The 16,726-nt window shown below is 40.9% G+C and overlaps 1 protein-coding gene across 2 annotated transcripts in view; it reads left to right on the top strand.

Moving 5' to 3' along the window:
* UGP2 (UDP-glucose pyrophosphorylase 2) overlaps window positions 1–16,726 on the top strand; it is a 54,828-nt gene that overhangs the window by 10,757 nt on the left and 27,345 nt on the right. For both annotated transcript variants that reach the window (XM_080686001.1, XM_080686000.1), the window contains exons 2-3: window positions 11,163–11,290; window positions 12,100–12,207. In XM_080686001.1, coding sequence (XP_080542127.1) covers window positions 11,177–11,290; window positions 12,100–12,207 — 222 coding nt within the window. In that variant the 5' untranslated portion in view covers window positions 11,163–11,176. The remainder of the gene's footprint in view (window positions 1–11,162; window positions 11,291–12,099; window positions 12,208–16,726) is intronic.

Below are 16,726 nucleotides of genomic sequence, written 5' to 3'. Positions count from 1 at the left end.
ATAAAAGGCTAATATGAAAATCGACCAACAGCGGAACGACTGGTCGCTGTGACATGCACTGACCACCAGGGGGGCAGATGCTCAATGCAGGAGCTGCCTCCTGGTGGTCAGTGTGCTCCCATAAGGGAAGCGCTGCTCAGCCAGAAGCTGGGCTCAAGGCTGGCAAATGCAGCGGTGGTGGCGGGAGCCTCTCCCGCCTCCACGGCAGTTGGACATCCCCCAGGGCTCCTGGACTGCAAGAGGGCACAGGCCAGGCTGAGGGACACCCCCCCCCCCAACCCATGCACTAATTTTGTGCACCGGACCTCTAGTGATGTTATAAAGGAGTAGTACAAGGACTTCTATGTGAGCTTGTAATGGCCAACTTTGTTAAGTTTAGGAATTTTCTAGGAGATTACATTTAAAGTGAACTCTGGCAAATGATATATTAATGGCTACTCAAGCCACTAATATAAGAATTTAAGATTTGAACTCCCAACTTATTTAAACATTATCAGGTGCTTGTATTGTGTGCCTGTTGCTAAGGTAGGTTTTGGGGGAAAAAGTTTGAATAACATAATATGGCTTGTTCCCTTCAAGTATTGCAGACAGACACCTAAGCAAAGAAAGTTTTGGGGGTGTTTGATATAGTGCAGATGGGAGGAGCAATAAAACCTTCACATAAGAGTTGTGTTAGAAAGGAAGGCCTCTTTGAATGTTTAGAAGCTACCACCTAGAACACTAGGAATGCCACTCTCAAAATAGCAGAGGCTAAAGTCAGAGTTTGAGCCTCTGGGGCTAAGGGATAAGGTTTCCTGGAGGTTGGGATGATTCTCATGATTTTAGAATTAACACTAGGCTATGAATTTGTAATTTTTCTCTTTGTTTCTACCTACCCTTTTCTCTAAGTGTTGAATGATACTTGAGATGTGTGTTTAGAACAAACTTATAATAATTAGGATGCTTTTAATTTCATGGAGCAGAAAAATACCAACTCAGATGGCTTAAAAAATGAGGGACTTATATCACATGCAGCTTGAAGTAGGACAGTGGTCGGAAAACCGTGTGGCTCGCGAGCCACTATTTGCCGCTCTGTTGACTAATGAGTTTGCCGACCACTGGACTATACTAAATGTTACCGTGCAGTTGGAAGCTGTGAGGATTAGGCAATTGTGGCATATTGTGTGCAAAGAGGTAAAGGGTAGTGTATGACAGTGGTCGGCAAACTCATTAGTCAACAGAGCGGCGCGGCAAACCACGGCTCGCGAGCCGCGGTTTGCCTACCACTGAGTAGGATATTCCAGGATTGGTTAATTCAGTACAAAGATTGCATGTCTTTCCTTCCTTCTGCTCTCTTATGCATAGCTATCTCATTCTTGGGCCAGCTTCCTTAAAGATCACAAAATGGCAGAAGAAACTGAAGGTGAGAGATGGACACATACTTATTATGTCCAGGGATGGAAAAGACACTATTTCTTCTCATGTGTTTATTTTTCTCAGGGAGGAATGCTTTTTTTCAAAGTCTTTTGGCAAACTTTATTCATTGGCTCACTGACTAGAATCATCCGTATTATGTTTCATGCTTAAACCAATCACCAGGAAGGTTTTAAAATTTGGGCCTGATGCCATTTCTTAAGCACATGGGGCCTTAGAGCAGAGAATAGGTGACAGAAAAGCATTGGGATAGGGAGAAGAACAATGTGCATAACTGCTACAAACATATTAAGATGGAGTATAATCTCTATCAGAGCTACTCAAAGCAATACTGACAGCATTTACTTATTAGTAATGCATATTCTCCCCATTCCAGACCCACTGAGTCAGAATCTTTGGGAGCTTGCCCAGGGATCTGTGTTTTAACAAGCCCTCCAGGTGACTTGTATGCACATTAAAGTTTTAGAAGCACTATTGAGATGTCACAAATAGAGTAGGAAATTGCAGCCTTTAGGCCTTCTGCTTTAGCACTTTGATAAGCTTTGGCTACTCGAAAGGATACTTCAGCTTGGTTTTTAAGACATGCCTGGCTAAGGAATTTATATATATATATATATATATATAAAATTTCCCATCAAATGAGGAAGAGAAGTGATATGATTGGGGTTGCAGCTTAGGGAGAACCAATCCATCTTGCTTGGTACCACCAGATTAGAGTGACAGATGGGCAGAACAGGTAGAAAGCTGTTTTCATTATGACTATGAGAGTGAAAATGAGAGGGAAATTAAGGTAGCAGCAGTGGAAAGGGAAAGAAGTGAGTGGGATTGTGTTGTGATTCAGTTAAGAAGTATAGCCCTAACCGGTTTGGCTCAGTGGATAGAGCGTCGGCCTACGGACTGAGGGGTCCCAGGTTTGATTCCGGTCAAGGGCATGTACCTTGGTTGTGGGCACATCCCCAGTGGGGGGTGTGCAGGAGGCAGCTGATCGATGTTTCTCTCTCATCGATGTTTCTAACTCTCTATCATCTCCCCTCCTCTCTGTAAAAAATCAATAAAATAAAAAAGAAGTATAGTATTGAATTGGATGTAATATTCAGGGGAAAGGAAGGAAGAGCCAATTGAAACTGAATTTCTAGGTCACCTAGGAGTGACTAGGAGAATGTTAATGCCATGGAGGGCAGGGAGATGGATTTAGACGATTTTGAGTTTGAGGTACCCATTTGAGTATCTGGGTACAAACCTGTAACTCATGAAAAAAAAGATGAGGATGAGAGGCACATATTTGGGAGTTACTAATAAGGAGTTTGGTAAGGGAATAATTGAGGGGAAAATGGTCTTGGGGCCAAATCTTAGGAAATCCAGGGAGTAGAAAACGAAAGAGGAGTATGATATGGAAATTGAGGCCTGGACAGAGATGTAGATAATGTAGGATAATATTGGGTAATGGAATCCAAAGAAGAAAAGCTTTTCTAGGAGGAATACTCACAAATAACTGAGTTTAAAGGACTGAAGTGTGACCCCAGAAAAGGATGGTTAGTTTTAATTGGCTGTAAATCTAGTCAATATGTATATGTCTTTAATTTTATTCGTGGTTATTTCTAGTTGCTACTACATTCTTGGAGTTTTACATTTACTTGGATCACAAGTCATTTCTTAGGTTAGGATGAAATGAGCTCTCCAATTCTCTGACTTTGAGTATATCTCAATGTGGGTTTCCAGTGAAGGTTGGGACTGTTCAGAGATCATGGGTGGTAGCCTGGAGAGGGCTCCTCACTCTCTTTGTTGCTCTTGGTGTTGTTTTTTGGTCAGCCTTTTCATGGTCTTTGCTTTGTGAAGCTAGCTTTCTGTTTTAGAGTGTGAAGTTGTTTTATTTGTGCCAGTATCATGACATCAGGGAAGGGTATTATGTACACTTCTTAGCTGCTAAAATGGATGAAATGAAATACCTGAATTAAGAAATGAAAACAATCACTTGTTAGATTGTATGTCTCCTACCTCTTGATTTATTGCTTTTTCTCCTCCTCCTTTTTGGTGTTGGTGTTGGTTGCTCCAGTTTGATAGAGGAAACTATGATGTGGAAATTTTAGTTCTTATGAACAAGGAAGAATTAGGAAATTGAGGTGGGGGAAGAACTTGTAAAATAAAGTTATTGCCTGTTCTATGCCAAATTGTAATTAAGTCAACTAAGAGAATTCTAGTAAGTTCAGTTTTATGTGGTAGTAGGGAGTTTCCTTTTTATCTCATTGAGTATAACACAACATCCTAATAGAAATGCTTTTGGAGGAGAGTGTTATTTAAAGATTTTGTGTCATGATTAAGGAGCTAGACTAGGAAGGAAAAATGAGCACGATATTCTCACCTTATTGTATTGGGCTGGGGCTCAGCATAAACTGGCTTTGTTTTGGGGTTCCATTAAACCTTGGATTATTCATTTAACTATTTAAACTTTGTTTTCATATCTAATATGTTGAGAGTAGATTAAATGCTCCTTCTCATTGCTAAAAATGTTTTGATTTATGACTGAGGTAATGAAATGTTTTATTCCTAATCTACTCTCTGTCTACAGTCAAGGAGAATCAATTTCTCTATTGCTAGGAAATGAGGGACAAAACATTTTAGGAGGTTAGAAATCTTGCATTATTCAGGGGATTCTTTAATTGACCTTACATTAGAAACTCAGCTGTCATTGCCAGAAGTGTAACCTCAGAAGGTTAAGTCCAAAAAGCATCTAATGTTTGTACTTCTTTTTCTATCAGAAATTCCAGACCTTTCTTGAATTCGGGATGTATAAGGTTACTAGAAAGGGAAATGGCTTCTAGCCCTGTGCCTCCTGGTCTTGATTAAGCACACTTATTCTTTATTCTTGAATATTCTTTATTCCTTAAAAGCCCTTCCTTATTATCTAGTCACTTAAAAAAAGAACAGTTGCACTTTCCTCAAGGAAAGGAGAGGGAAACAGCTGTGGATTGGGGTACAAGAAGTGATAGGCGTGATATAATGTTCTTTTGTTGTGTAAGCTGTTCATATTTGTAGAGGGGGTAGAAGGAATACAAACTGTTCTTCGTTTGAATTTGGTGCTATGTCATACAAATGGAAGGAATAAAGGTATGGCCTATTAGTCACAACTGGCATGTGAATCTGTGTCTGGCTTTTTGAATTAGTGTTTGAGGGTTGGACCTGCTGCAGCTGGCAAAGATCACATGTAATATTAAATGTGAGCCTTTCAGTCAGTCTTCTTAGCTTGGCTTGATGAAGAGGATAGTGGCTTGGATTCTGTGCATTTTGGTCTTAAGTCATGTAAAGTTGATAGGCTATTGTTCTGCAGAGAATCTCTAAAGTTTGGTATGTGGTGTTTTTTGTTGTTGTTTTATTACTGTTCTCATGTAGACAATTATCAGGCAGCTACTAGAGAGTTATTTTTAAACTTAGCAGTTACACTTAGTTTTATCTCATTTTGGCTTTTGCCCAGATATAAGTAAGTTAAACGTTTCCATCACTCTATTTTTTAGGAATGTGACTGAATGTTGTTGCCCTTCCAGATCTAACTTCAACAACAAAGCAGCAAGTCTGTAGGTGTCTTGAGTCTAACAAAAAAACAACACTCCACTTATTTTAAAAAATCATTACATATTAATTTCTTGATCTGTTTTAATCAATCTGTGACACAGAAACAATTCATGTGTAATTTAAAGGTTTTATATTTAGTAGACATTCTCCCAAAACTGTTTTTTAAACATAAATCTGGGAGTTGGCTTAAAGATTGGGGAAGAGACATGGCCAGTAAGTGGGGTGGCAGGTTAGAGGACTTAACCTGTGACAGATTTTAAATTACAGCTAAGTTAGCCAAGGGATGAACATGTATGTTTGGTGTCACATTGACTTTAGTTTAAAATGTTCTGGAGGAGTTTTTTTTTTGTTTTTTTTTACTACCTATCAGAGTTATGCAAATGTTCTCATCCATTGTTATGGGTTTTTATAGACTACTAGGGGCCTGGTGCACGAAATTTGTGCACATTAAAAGGGGATTAATTAGAGGAAATAATTGAATATTGCTATTTGCCCTTTCTCTATAATAGAAGTGTCAGAGATGAAAAAAAATTAGTAAAATGTATATGAAAACCTTCCTCCTGTCAGAGTCTGGGGTGCACCACGGGACCCAGAGTCAAGTCCCTACCCACCCACATGCGCCTCAAAATCACATGAGACCCAGACCCAGCTGGCCCCTGCCCCCATTGGCCTAGATCAGGGGTGGGCAAACTTTTTGACTCGAGGGCCACAATGGGTTCTTAAACTGGACCGGAGGGCTGGAACAAAAGCATGGATGGAGTGTATGTGTGAAGTAATATAAATTTAAAGTAAACATCATTACATAAAAGGGTACGGTCTTTTTTCTTTTTATTTCAATAGTTTTATTCATTTTAAACATTTTAACAAGAATGTAAACACTTATTATTGTAATTTGAAACTTCAAAAAATGGAGGAATCATAGCACAATAACATACCTTATATTGAAGATGGCAAAGGCAAAATAAAATTGCCTAACAAAGGAAAGGTACAAAAGCCTTTCAAATTAAACTTAAATAGAATAAAATAATTTAAAACTAAAACAAATAGAAAAGAACAAAATGTGTAAACAGTAAATTAAACATTTTCTTTAGTGCAACTTCCAAATTATGCCTGGGACGTAGATGTAGATGGCAATGTAGACTGGATTGAAAGGTTTTTGGTCTTTAAAACATCAACTTCAGTGGGAACAGTGTTGTTGGTCTCCTTTTTAGCTAATGCTCTGATACTGTGCTCTCCAGGGACGTGTCTCCCTACATCACCACGATAACGTGTCTACGCATTCTCAGGGTGATGTCGGGAGACGTGTCCGCGGGCATTACAAGGAGCCTCTGGAAGATTGAGAGGTTGTTCCTTCTACTGAATGGGCGGATATAAATCCGCCCACTCAGAAGAAGGAGCTGCGGCCATGTTTCCCGACGTTGCCATGTTAACACTGCTGCTGGTGAAGGAGCGGAGGGAAGCACAAGAGAACCCTCCGCTCTTTCGGCTCCGCGGGCCAGATAGAACAGCCGAACAGGCCAGATCCGGCCCGCGGGCTCTAGTTTGCCCACGGCTGGCCTAGATCCAGACCTGGCTAGTCCCACCCTTGTCAAGCCGGGCCGGGCAGGGGACGTAGCTTCAGGTCCCCTGGCCTGGCGCCAGGATGGGGGCACAGCCTCAAGTCCCCCGTCAAGCCCCACCAGCAGGGGTGTGCAGCCTCAGGTCTCCCATCAAGCCCTGCTGGGCGGGGGGGCACGGCCTGAGTTCCTCCGACCCAGCACTGGGGGTGCACCTTGAGGTCCCCCCTCAAGCCCCATTGGGTGGGAAGCATGGCCTGAGGTCCCCTGTCAAGCCCCGCTGGGTGGGGGCCCCTGGCCTGAGGTCCCCTGTCAAGCCCTACAGGGGTGGGGGAGGGCGTAGCCTCAGGTCCCTGCTGATTGCTCGTGAAGGCTCCTTATGGGAACTTGGCCTGAGCTGTGGGTGCAGCCATCTTTGTGATGGAGTGATGGTCAATTAGCATATCTTCTTTTTATTATATAGGTCAGTGGTCGGCAAACTGCGGCTCACAAGCCACATGCGGCTCATGAGCCGCGGTTTGCCGCTCTGTTGACTAATGAGTTTGCCGACCACTGATATAGGATAATCAAATTTTTACTTACTAGTTGAAACATATCCTTAGGTTGTTTATGGAACACACATGTTTCTTATGGTGTTGTATTGAGGATAAAGGGGGAGGTGAACAATGATCAGATTGTCCCTTATAAGAAATAGGATAATCTAAATACTTAAGTGTGTAAAACATCTATGTTGGCATTTTTCTCTCAAGGTACTTGGGCCTACAATGTTTTCTTTTTCTGTATTTTTTTACTTTTGTTTTCATCTAAAAGGCATTTCTGTCACCTTTAGCAAGATCTGTCTGTCACAGAGATGCTCAGCTATGCCAGAAGCCCTGGTAGTCTTGTCTGACACAGATGAGTACTGAAAGTCTTGACTAAAATTGAGGACCAGAGTGGGGAATTAGTCATGTGCCCTCCTCTTTTTAAAATTAAAATTTTGATGCCAAAGGAAGTAGAAGCAACTTGGAATTGCCATTATCTATTTCTCAAGGGATTCTTCTAGAAAGGAATATGAAACTGTAGTGGTTCTCCTTCTAAAATAGAAGGGATTGGAGAGGATCCAAGATGGCGGCATAGGTAAACACCTAAACTGCTGCCTCGCACAACAATTTCAAAACTACAACTGAAAGACAAAACGTCTATCACCCAGAACCACGGGAAAGCTGGCTGAGTGGAAGTTCTACAACTAGAAGGAAAGAGCAAACAGCATTGAGGGGTGCACAAGCGCTGAAAAGCTGAGGTACGGAGGTGCGCGAATCGGGCTGGCGACGGGCGACTGGGAGCGCTGCTTTTTTTCAACCCAAAGGGAGACAAGCTCCCGATTACTCCGAACTCCAGTTTCTGGGGAGACACGGGGGACCCAAACTCCTATGGGGAGAAGCTGGACTGTCTGCCATCGGGTCGGAAAGTGAGTGAGGCTTGCTTGCAGGGCTGCGCGCAGGAATAATTGTTTACTGTGCTGGGCCGCGGGACGCGGAAACGCACAGCCGGCTTACTGGCAGCCATCGCTGTTTGCCACGCCCTAGCCTAGTGACTCCCTGAGACCCCGCCCCGCACAATCTACAAACCCACCCAAGCTCCACACAGCGGCTTTAGCGTATGAATGGCCTGCACTATCGCAGCTTAACCCAGCAAACTTGCAGCCTGGGTCAGACAGCTCCAAAACCTCCAAACCCCAAGCAAAGAGGAGAAAACTAGTTCTCGCTGTAGCTTCTGCTGGGTGGCCTCAGACAGTAGCTGACCTGCACCCCATTGGAGATCCAGAAGCCAGTGTACCTAGTGGTCAGTGTGAGACGACACCAGATTTCAACTCCTCACATCCATAAGTGACACATTCAAGAGGCAGACTCAGTGAGCACCAAAGCCCCACTGAAACAAGTCCTGCCCCATAAGCGTGTCTCCAGCGCAGCAGTTCTTCCATTATAGACACAGCGGGTCCTCACAGCCAATTGGCCTGGAGGTCAGTTCCTCCCAGTGTACCAACAGCAATCAAGGCTTAACTACACCAAGACTTTGCACTCAGCCCACAAAGGGGTGTACCAAAGGCGTCCACCTCAGGTGATTGGGGAGGCTGAGCTACTGGCCCCTATAGGTCACCTACCACACAAAGCCACTCCATCAACACAAGGAAGCAGCAAAATGCAGAGACAAAGAAACATGTCACGAATGAAAGAAGTGGAGGAAAGCAAACTACTGGACGACATGGAGTTCAGAACCACATTTATAAGGTTACTCAAGAATCTTCTAAAAACAGCTGAGAATCTTGATGAGACCTTCAAGGACCTTAATGGAAAAGGATCAGTCAGAAATTAAGCATAAACTGTCTGAAATAAAGAATATACAGAAACTCAACTGTAGATCAACGTACCCCAAGAATCAAACCAAAGATCTGAAATATGAGGAAACAAAAAAGATCCAACCAGAAAAACAAAAAGAAAAAAGAATCCAAAAATATGAAGATAGTGTAAGGAGCCTCTGGGACAACTTTAAGCATACCAACATCCGAATTTTTGGGGTGCCAGAAGAAGACAGAGAGCAAAATATTGAAAAAACCTATTGGAAGAAATAATGACAGAAAGCTTTCCCTACCTGGTGAAAGAAATAGACTTACAAGTTCAGGAAGCGCACAGAACCCCGTACAAGAGGAATCCAAAGAGGACCACACCAAGACACATCATAATTAAAAAGCCAAGGGCAAAAGACAAAGAATCTTGAAAGCAGCAAGAGAAAAACGGTTAGTTACCTACAAGGGAGCACCCATATGACTGTCAGCTGATTTCTCAACAGAAACTATGTAGGCCAGAAGGGAGTGGCAAGAAATATTCAAAGTGATGAACAGCAAGAACCTACAACCAAGATTACTCTACCCAGCAAAGCTATCATTCAGAATTGAAGGTCAGATAAAGAGCTTCACAGACAAGAAAAAGCTAAAGGAGTTCAGCACCACCAAACCAGGATTACATGAAATGCTGAAGGGTATTCTTTAAGAAGAGGAAGAAGAAGAAAAAGGTAAAGATAAAAATTATGAACAACAAAATGACATCAAATACATACCTACCAACAAGTGAATCTAAAAATCAAGTGAATAAAAAATCTGAAGAACAGAATGGACTGGTGAATATAATAGAATCAGGGACATAGAAAGGGAGTGGACTGACAATTCTCAGGGGGAAGGGGGTGTGAGGAGTTCAGGAAGAGATTGGACAAAAATCTTACACCTATGGATGAAGACAGTGGCGGGGGGTAAGGGCATGGGGTGGGGTGGGGAATCAGGTGGAGGGGAGCTATGGGGGGAAAAAAAAGAGGAACACCTGTAATAATCTGAACAATAAAGATTTATTGAAAAAAATTTTTAAAAAGCTATGAAAAAATAAATAAAATAGAAGGGATTCCTTAAATTTTTCATGTGGCTTGAAGAAAGGAGTCTTTTGCTTGTGCGAAATTTCTAGACCCCTTTATTATCTTATGATTCAGCAGGAGTTCCATAAGTGCATGTTCCATAACACATATCCTTATTACCATTATCACAGTTATTCTGATTTTACTCTAGTTTTAATGGCTAGGAGGGCAACATGAATAGAGATGGAATTATGTACTCAAATGAAGATTAATCTTTTTACTTTCACCTGCCCCATCTTCCCAAAAGTGTTCAGTATTTCCGATATACTAGTAAAGCATATAGATAAGCGAAATAGTCAAATTTAAGCATATCCTATATAATAAAAGCCTAATATGCTAAGTGTCCAGTCATCATTCAACCAATTAAAGAGTAATATGCTAATGATATGCTAAGGCCAATCAACTGCTCACTATGATGTGCACTGACCACCAGGGGGCAGACAGTCGACCGGTTGACCAGTCGCTATGATGTGCACTGACCACCAGGGGGCAGATGCTCTGACTGGTGGGTTAGCTTGCTGCTGGGGTCTGGCTAATCGGAACTTAGTGAGCCAGGCCAGACACACCCTGGAGCCCTTCCATGGTTCCTCCCTGGTTGGCCAATCTCCCACGCGCCTCTCCGGCCCCTATTGTGCACCATTGGGATCCCTTGGCCTGGCCTGTGCCCTCTCACAATCTGGGACCCCTTGGGGGATGTCAGAGAGCTGGTTTCGGCCCGATCCCACAGGCCAGGTCGAAGGACCCTACTGGTGCATGAATTCGTGCACCGGGCCTCTCCTGTGATTATATAGTCCTAACTCAGGGGTCCTCAAACTATGGCCCACGGGCCACATGCGTCCCGCCGAGGACATTTATCTGGCCCGCCGGGTGCCGCTGCCTGTCCTGCTTAGCAGCCGACTCGTCCCGGACCCACAGTGCGCATAGGAATTTGTTCATAGTTTTTTTTTTAAACTATAGTCCGGCCCTCCAACGGTCTGAGGGACAGTGAACTGGCCCCCTGTTTAAAAAGTTTGAGGACCCCTATCCTAACTAGTTGACACTACCAAAATTCTGTGAGAGGATGATGAAACTATAGCATTGAGCCTTTTTCATTAGCTGGAACACCAGAAATAAATCAGTTTTAACTTGCCAGCTGTTTAAATGGGTTTCTTGCTTTTTCAGTTGATTGTTTTATATTTTTGTTTTAAGATCTTAGCAAAGCAATGTCTCAAGATGGCGCTTCTCAGTTCCAAGAGGTCATTCGACAAGAGCTAGAATTATCTGTGAAAAAAGAACTAGAAAAAATACTGGTCACAGCACCATCACATGAGTTTGAGGTAAGGACTCTACAACGTTTCTTGCTTTCATTCATCTGTATGCTGAGTTGCTGTTGCTGATCATCTAGTTTAAAATAAGCACAAGATGTAACAAGAATATAAAAAATTAGGATTGCTTAACAATTAAGAATTTTCAACATTTAGCTATTATAAAACCATTGTCTTTTTCTTGTTTAATTCTAGGAAGTTTCTAAAGTCTAAACAGAAAATTACACTTTATTTCTTCTGTGTTTTGATATCATTGGGTAGAAAAATGGATACCAATGTTCAGTTAGAATTGTGAGAAGTTTATGAATCATATATCCTGATTGCCTTTTTAAAAAGAGCCAGTTCTAGTAGAACTATGCTACTTGTCAGCTGTAATAGAGATCCCACGATAGGCAGATTAACTTTTCTACTTAAAAATCAATAGATTATCCTTTTCATTTTCATATTTAATTTGTACTTAATGTTTTATAGTTGTGTTTTGTTCCTTTTTGTTCTCTTAGTGAAGATTTATTTTCACTGAAAAGAAGCAGAGAAAGATATTGGTGAATAAATACAGGGAACCTTTTGGATTTCCCATGGACCAAATGATGTTCAGAGTACATGACACTGGTGGGAGGTGGGGAGGATTATTTGCTTGTATTCCTTTAAGTGTGGTTCCTATTAGCTTTTCCTCCCTCTTTAGTTTTAAATTGGGGATAAAAAAGATTCCATGTTTTAATAATTTAAAAATTTCATTGAAAGCATTTTAAGTGTATAATATATATGTTTTTATTAAATATTAAGCATTCTGCTAGTTATAACAATGATTTTTGTTTTTATAGCACACTAAAAAAGACCTTGATGGATTTCGTAAGCTATTTCATAGATTTTTGCAAGAAAAGGGCCCTTCTGTGGACTGGGGAAAAATCCAGAGACCTCCAGAAGATTCGGTAAGTTTTAGTAATATGTAGGAAAATTTAAGGACATTGGTTTAACTTTGGGGATAGAGTAACCTAGGAGGTCTGTAAAAACCATCAGGAATATTCAGACACAGGAATATTGCTTTGCATTTACTGTTCCCTCATGTTGAAACTACACAGATAGCCTTCTGCCATATGCCTTCTGATAGACCCAACTTTCCAGTTCTGCAAAAGACTTATAGAAGTCTAATCTCCCTTTAATACCACCTCATAACTTAATATCCCTGACTATGAGGCAATTCTTTGGAAAATTACCAAACGCACAGTAAGGCTTCATTTAAGTTCTTTTCCTCCTTCTCTCTTCCAAACCATCTGATTTCTTACTGTCTGTAGGGTCACGTACAGATGCTAAGTATTAGTTGTTTGTATGCCTGTGTTGTCTTCATACTAGTCTTTAAGGCCAGGGGACTATGTGTCATGATCTAACATTTGTTGAATGGATGATTTAAATGAAGTGATTGTCTAGAGGGGGGACCAAGATGGTGGCATAGGAGGACACTGACCTCACTCCCTCCCAAGAACACATCTGAGAGACAACTGAGAGCCAATTGAACAGCTTCTGCACAACAGACAAGGGAGAGAGAGAGAGCGCGCGCCTTTTAGAGTGACATTTCTCACATGAACTTTGCATCAAAGGTGTGCATGTAAACATTGTCATAACAGAGTATCTATATATTTGTATAGAAGTTAGCCACCTTGTTTTGTAAATAAAGTTTTATTGGAACACAGCCACACTTATTTATATATTGTCTATAGCTGTTACAATGCTACATTGGCAGAGTCGAATATTTGTGATGGAGACCATATGGCCTGCAAAATCTAAACTGTTTTCTTTCTGGCCCTTTATGAAAGACTAGAGGCCATGTGTACAAAATTCGTGCACAGGTAGGGTCCCTAGGCCTGGCCAGCGATCTGTGGGGCGACTGGCGGGGTGATCGGGGACCCCTGCTTGCACCCACCTTGGCTGGCCTAGTGCCGCCTGCTCGCTGGCCCTTGGTTGGGGTCTGCAGGCTGGGGGCAGCTCTTATGTTGAGTGTCTGCACCCTGGTGGTCAGTGCACGTTATAGCTACCAGTTGTCCCACCAGTTGTTCTGCGTTAGTCGATTTGCATATTAGGATTTTATATAGATAGATGTTTTCTGACCTCATTTTAGGTGTATTTCTTTTCAGAAGATTGTTAGTAGTTTACTTCTTTGTTCCCCCAGAAAATTTACTTTTTTCAATTTGGATGATTACTTTCCAGACAAAAATAAGATCAGTGTTTTAGATTAGAGCATGGAAAGCCAAGTCAGCATATACACCTTCATATGACAACTTCATTGTTTTCTAGAGAGGCTGTGAGAGTGTCTTTCTCCTGGTCATGTGCAGTGTTTGAGCTTACCCGTTGGGGATGGGGAATGATGGGAAATAGATAAAGAGGTGAGGGGTTGCAGAGGCTGCTCAAGAAGGTACTGAGGCTAACAGTTTCTTTTAGCCCTAACTTTAAAAACCTGTTATCACCTGGCTGGCAGTGACTCTGGTGATAATAAAGTATATTCTCATTTATGTGAAAAATGTTCTCTAAAAAAGGCCTTTTCATTTAATTAGGAACACAAGTTAAGTTGTTCCTAGTTGACTTATGATTGTCATTGTTCTTGTTTACTTTGAAAAAGGGTGAAGGAGTTATATTAATCAACTCTTTTTTTTTTTAAGTGATGCAGAGAATTGGCATACAAAATATCATACCAATATGGTGTTTAGCTTCTATTCATAAAATAACTGAGAGCTTTTTGTATTCTTAGTCTATAAGTACAAAAACATTGAAATGTGTATGTTTAAATGACAAAGCATTCTGAGAAAGTTACAGTGTACATGTGCAGAGTAAAAATACACAGGTTTTCTTTTTTTTTAAGATGAATCATAGTATATTGTTCAGCTAATGTTTGCACATCTCTTTGAAAGACTCACTGAAGGCAATTTGGGCAAGGATCTGACATGATGTGACACAGATGGTTTGCTCAGAGCATGGTGAAGACTTCCAGCTGCAGTCAGCTAATGCTAAAGCCATTAGAGACTTGTTTTGTGTGTGTGTGAAGATAAAATGAGGTCCCAAATGTAAACATTTTCTACAAAAAGGAAATAGTGGCATTTAAGGAAATAGCACTAAGAACATTGCTGGATACAAGAGTCTTAATATGATAAGTTTTAAAATGATAATATATAGATTTACTAATCTAAGCAAATAAACTAATATTAATTTGGCAAATATTATGACATCTAATTTCCTACCTTTTGACTCCCCAGTGAATTGAACAGTCTTTAGTTTTCCCCAGGACTACCTTTCTTCACACGTGCCTTCCTATATATAGGACCTTTATTTCAGGAAGAGGACATGCCAAAGGAGACTGACCATAAGTCAGTGATTCTTAATTCCATTCTGGTTACTTATTTATTATTTCACTTTATAAATAGTAAATACATGACTTCTTTAATGTCAGCTTCATGACTGACTTCGAGAGACCCAGGTAATGTTGGACCAAGGTCTCTAACCACTGCCCTTGTGTCCACTGTAGGGGACAGTCTAGTGCCACAGAGTTGAGCTCCTTGGGAAAATTGTAGTGTGGGTATTTGTGGTAGTACCACTCTTTGAACATACTACCATTCCCTCCTCCACAACCCCTATCCTACAGAGTCTTTTTGGACCCTGGCTCATGTTGTAATACAGGTTATTTTAGTATTACACTCTCTACATGTATCTTTTATGTAGGTATCTTGTGTCTTATAATTGGATGAGAAAAACGTGTTTGTGAGGTTCTCCTTTCCCACATCTTCATCTGTGGTACAACTGTTAGGGAATTTCCCTTATCTTTATTTAATATAAGATAGCCGTGAACTTGTAAGGTTGACACTGAGAAAATTTTATATAAGATGGATGGCCTCTGCCTACCTCTAATTCTGATCCTTTCTGCCCTGTAATTCCTTGGGGATATTTTTCTAAATCCTTTTCCTTATTTTAGGTCACGTTTGGACAGCTGACTGTTTCTCCCATTGTATAGAATGAAACTGGAATGTTTACACCAGGCATCTCAGCCTGGGAAGTCGCTGCAGGGATTTTAGGTCCTTCGTAGATTTCTTGAAATTATAAGTAAAACTTATAAATGTACATATTTTTCAGAGCAGATTCCCTGACTGTCATCAGATTCTCAAAGGGGTTCATAACCTGTAAAGGTTAAGAACTACTGTCTTAGCGTCTCATTGAAGAAACAGTTATAGGATGCCTTTTCTCTACAAGGCACTAGCTTGGTGCTGGGGTTACAAAAATCAGTCTTGGTCCCTCTTCAGCATTTTGACTTCCAGTTTGTAGAGAAAATGGATTCAGAAACAGCTATCTATAGAACAGCATGACAAGCCGTCCATGGGGTGCTGTGGAAGCATCTAACTGGCATGGGGTAGAGGTAAGACTTTCTGGTATTAAGGTAGACTCCTGGGGTTAACCTGAAGGCAAGACTTCTCTGAAGACGGGAGGAAAATACAAGAGAAAAAAGGGCTTCAAGAATAGTAGGAGTCTCGCCAAAACCGGTTTGGCTCAGTGGATAGAGTGTCGGCCTGCGGACTGAAAGGTCCCAGGTTCGATTCCGGTCAAGGGCACGTAACTTGGTTGCGGGCACATCCCCAGTAGGAGGTGTGCAGGAGGCAGCTGATCAATGTTTCTCTCTCATCGATGTTTCTAACTCTCTATCCCTCTTCCTTCCTCTCTGTAAAAAAATCAATAAAATATATTAAAAAAAAAAAAAAAAAAGAATAGTAGGAGTCTAGAAATAATAGGCTTATAGCATGTAGCTTGTTTTCCAGTTGTGGAGCATATGGTGGATGTGCCTGCTTCTCAAGTGTAGCGCCAGATGCTGAGTCACTTTTCCTGCCATTGCAGCTCCTGTTCACAGAATCTACACTGGAGAGATGTCAGAAACTACACTTTCCATTTAAGAGAGACACTAATGGTGGAAGATTGGAACAGAATTTAAAAAGCATGCTTCATTATATACCACAAATAGTTTGGTTAGATTTTCAGTATTGTAAAACATCAACCCAAATAGTTTAAAAATACTTATTCTTGTTTTTTTGTGTTTGTTTTTTTACGTTAGGATAAACAAACCTTATAAGGTTAATCAGCATTTTAGTTGTTAATAGCTTTTTTTTAATGTTAGTTTTATTGAGATATAATTTAAGTATAATAAAATTTATCCTTTTCAGTGTATAGTTTTATGAGTTCCAGCAAATGCATACAGTCATTTAACTACTATCACAATCAAGATATAGATAGACCTTTTCTTTCATCCCAATTCTTCCCTGTGCAGCTTTAAATTATGCTTCTTCTTAAACCCTTACAAGGTTCTGGTTCCCATTTCCATCTTCCCTTAAACACACAAGCTAAGCAAATATATATCTTTCTGAAATACTGCTTTTCCTTCATTCAGACATCTTAAAAGGAAAAAGCTCAGCCTCCACCCTT

Source organism: Plecotus auritus (genome assembly GCF_963455305.1).
Source record: "Plecotus auritus genome assembly, chromosome: 8".
NCBI lineage: Eukaryota > Metazoa > Chordata > Mammalia > Chiroptera > Vespertilionidae > Plecotus > Plecotus auritus.
This window is presented reverse-complemented; position numbering and strand designations above follow the sequence as displayed.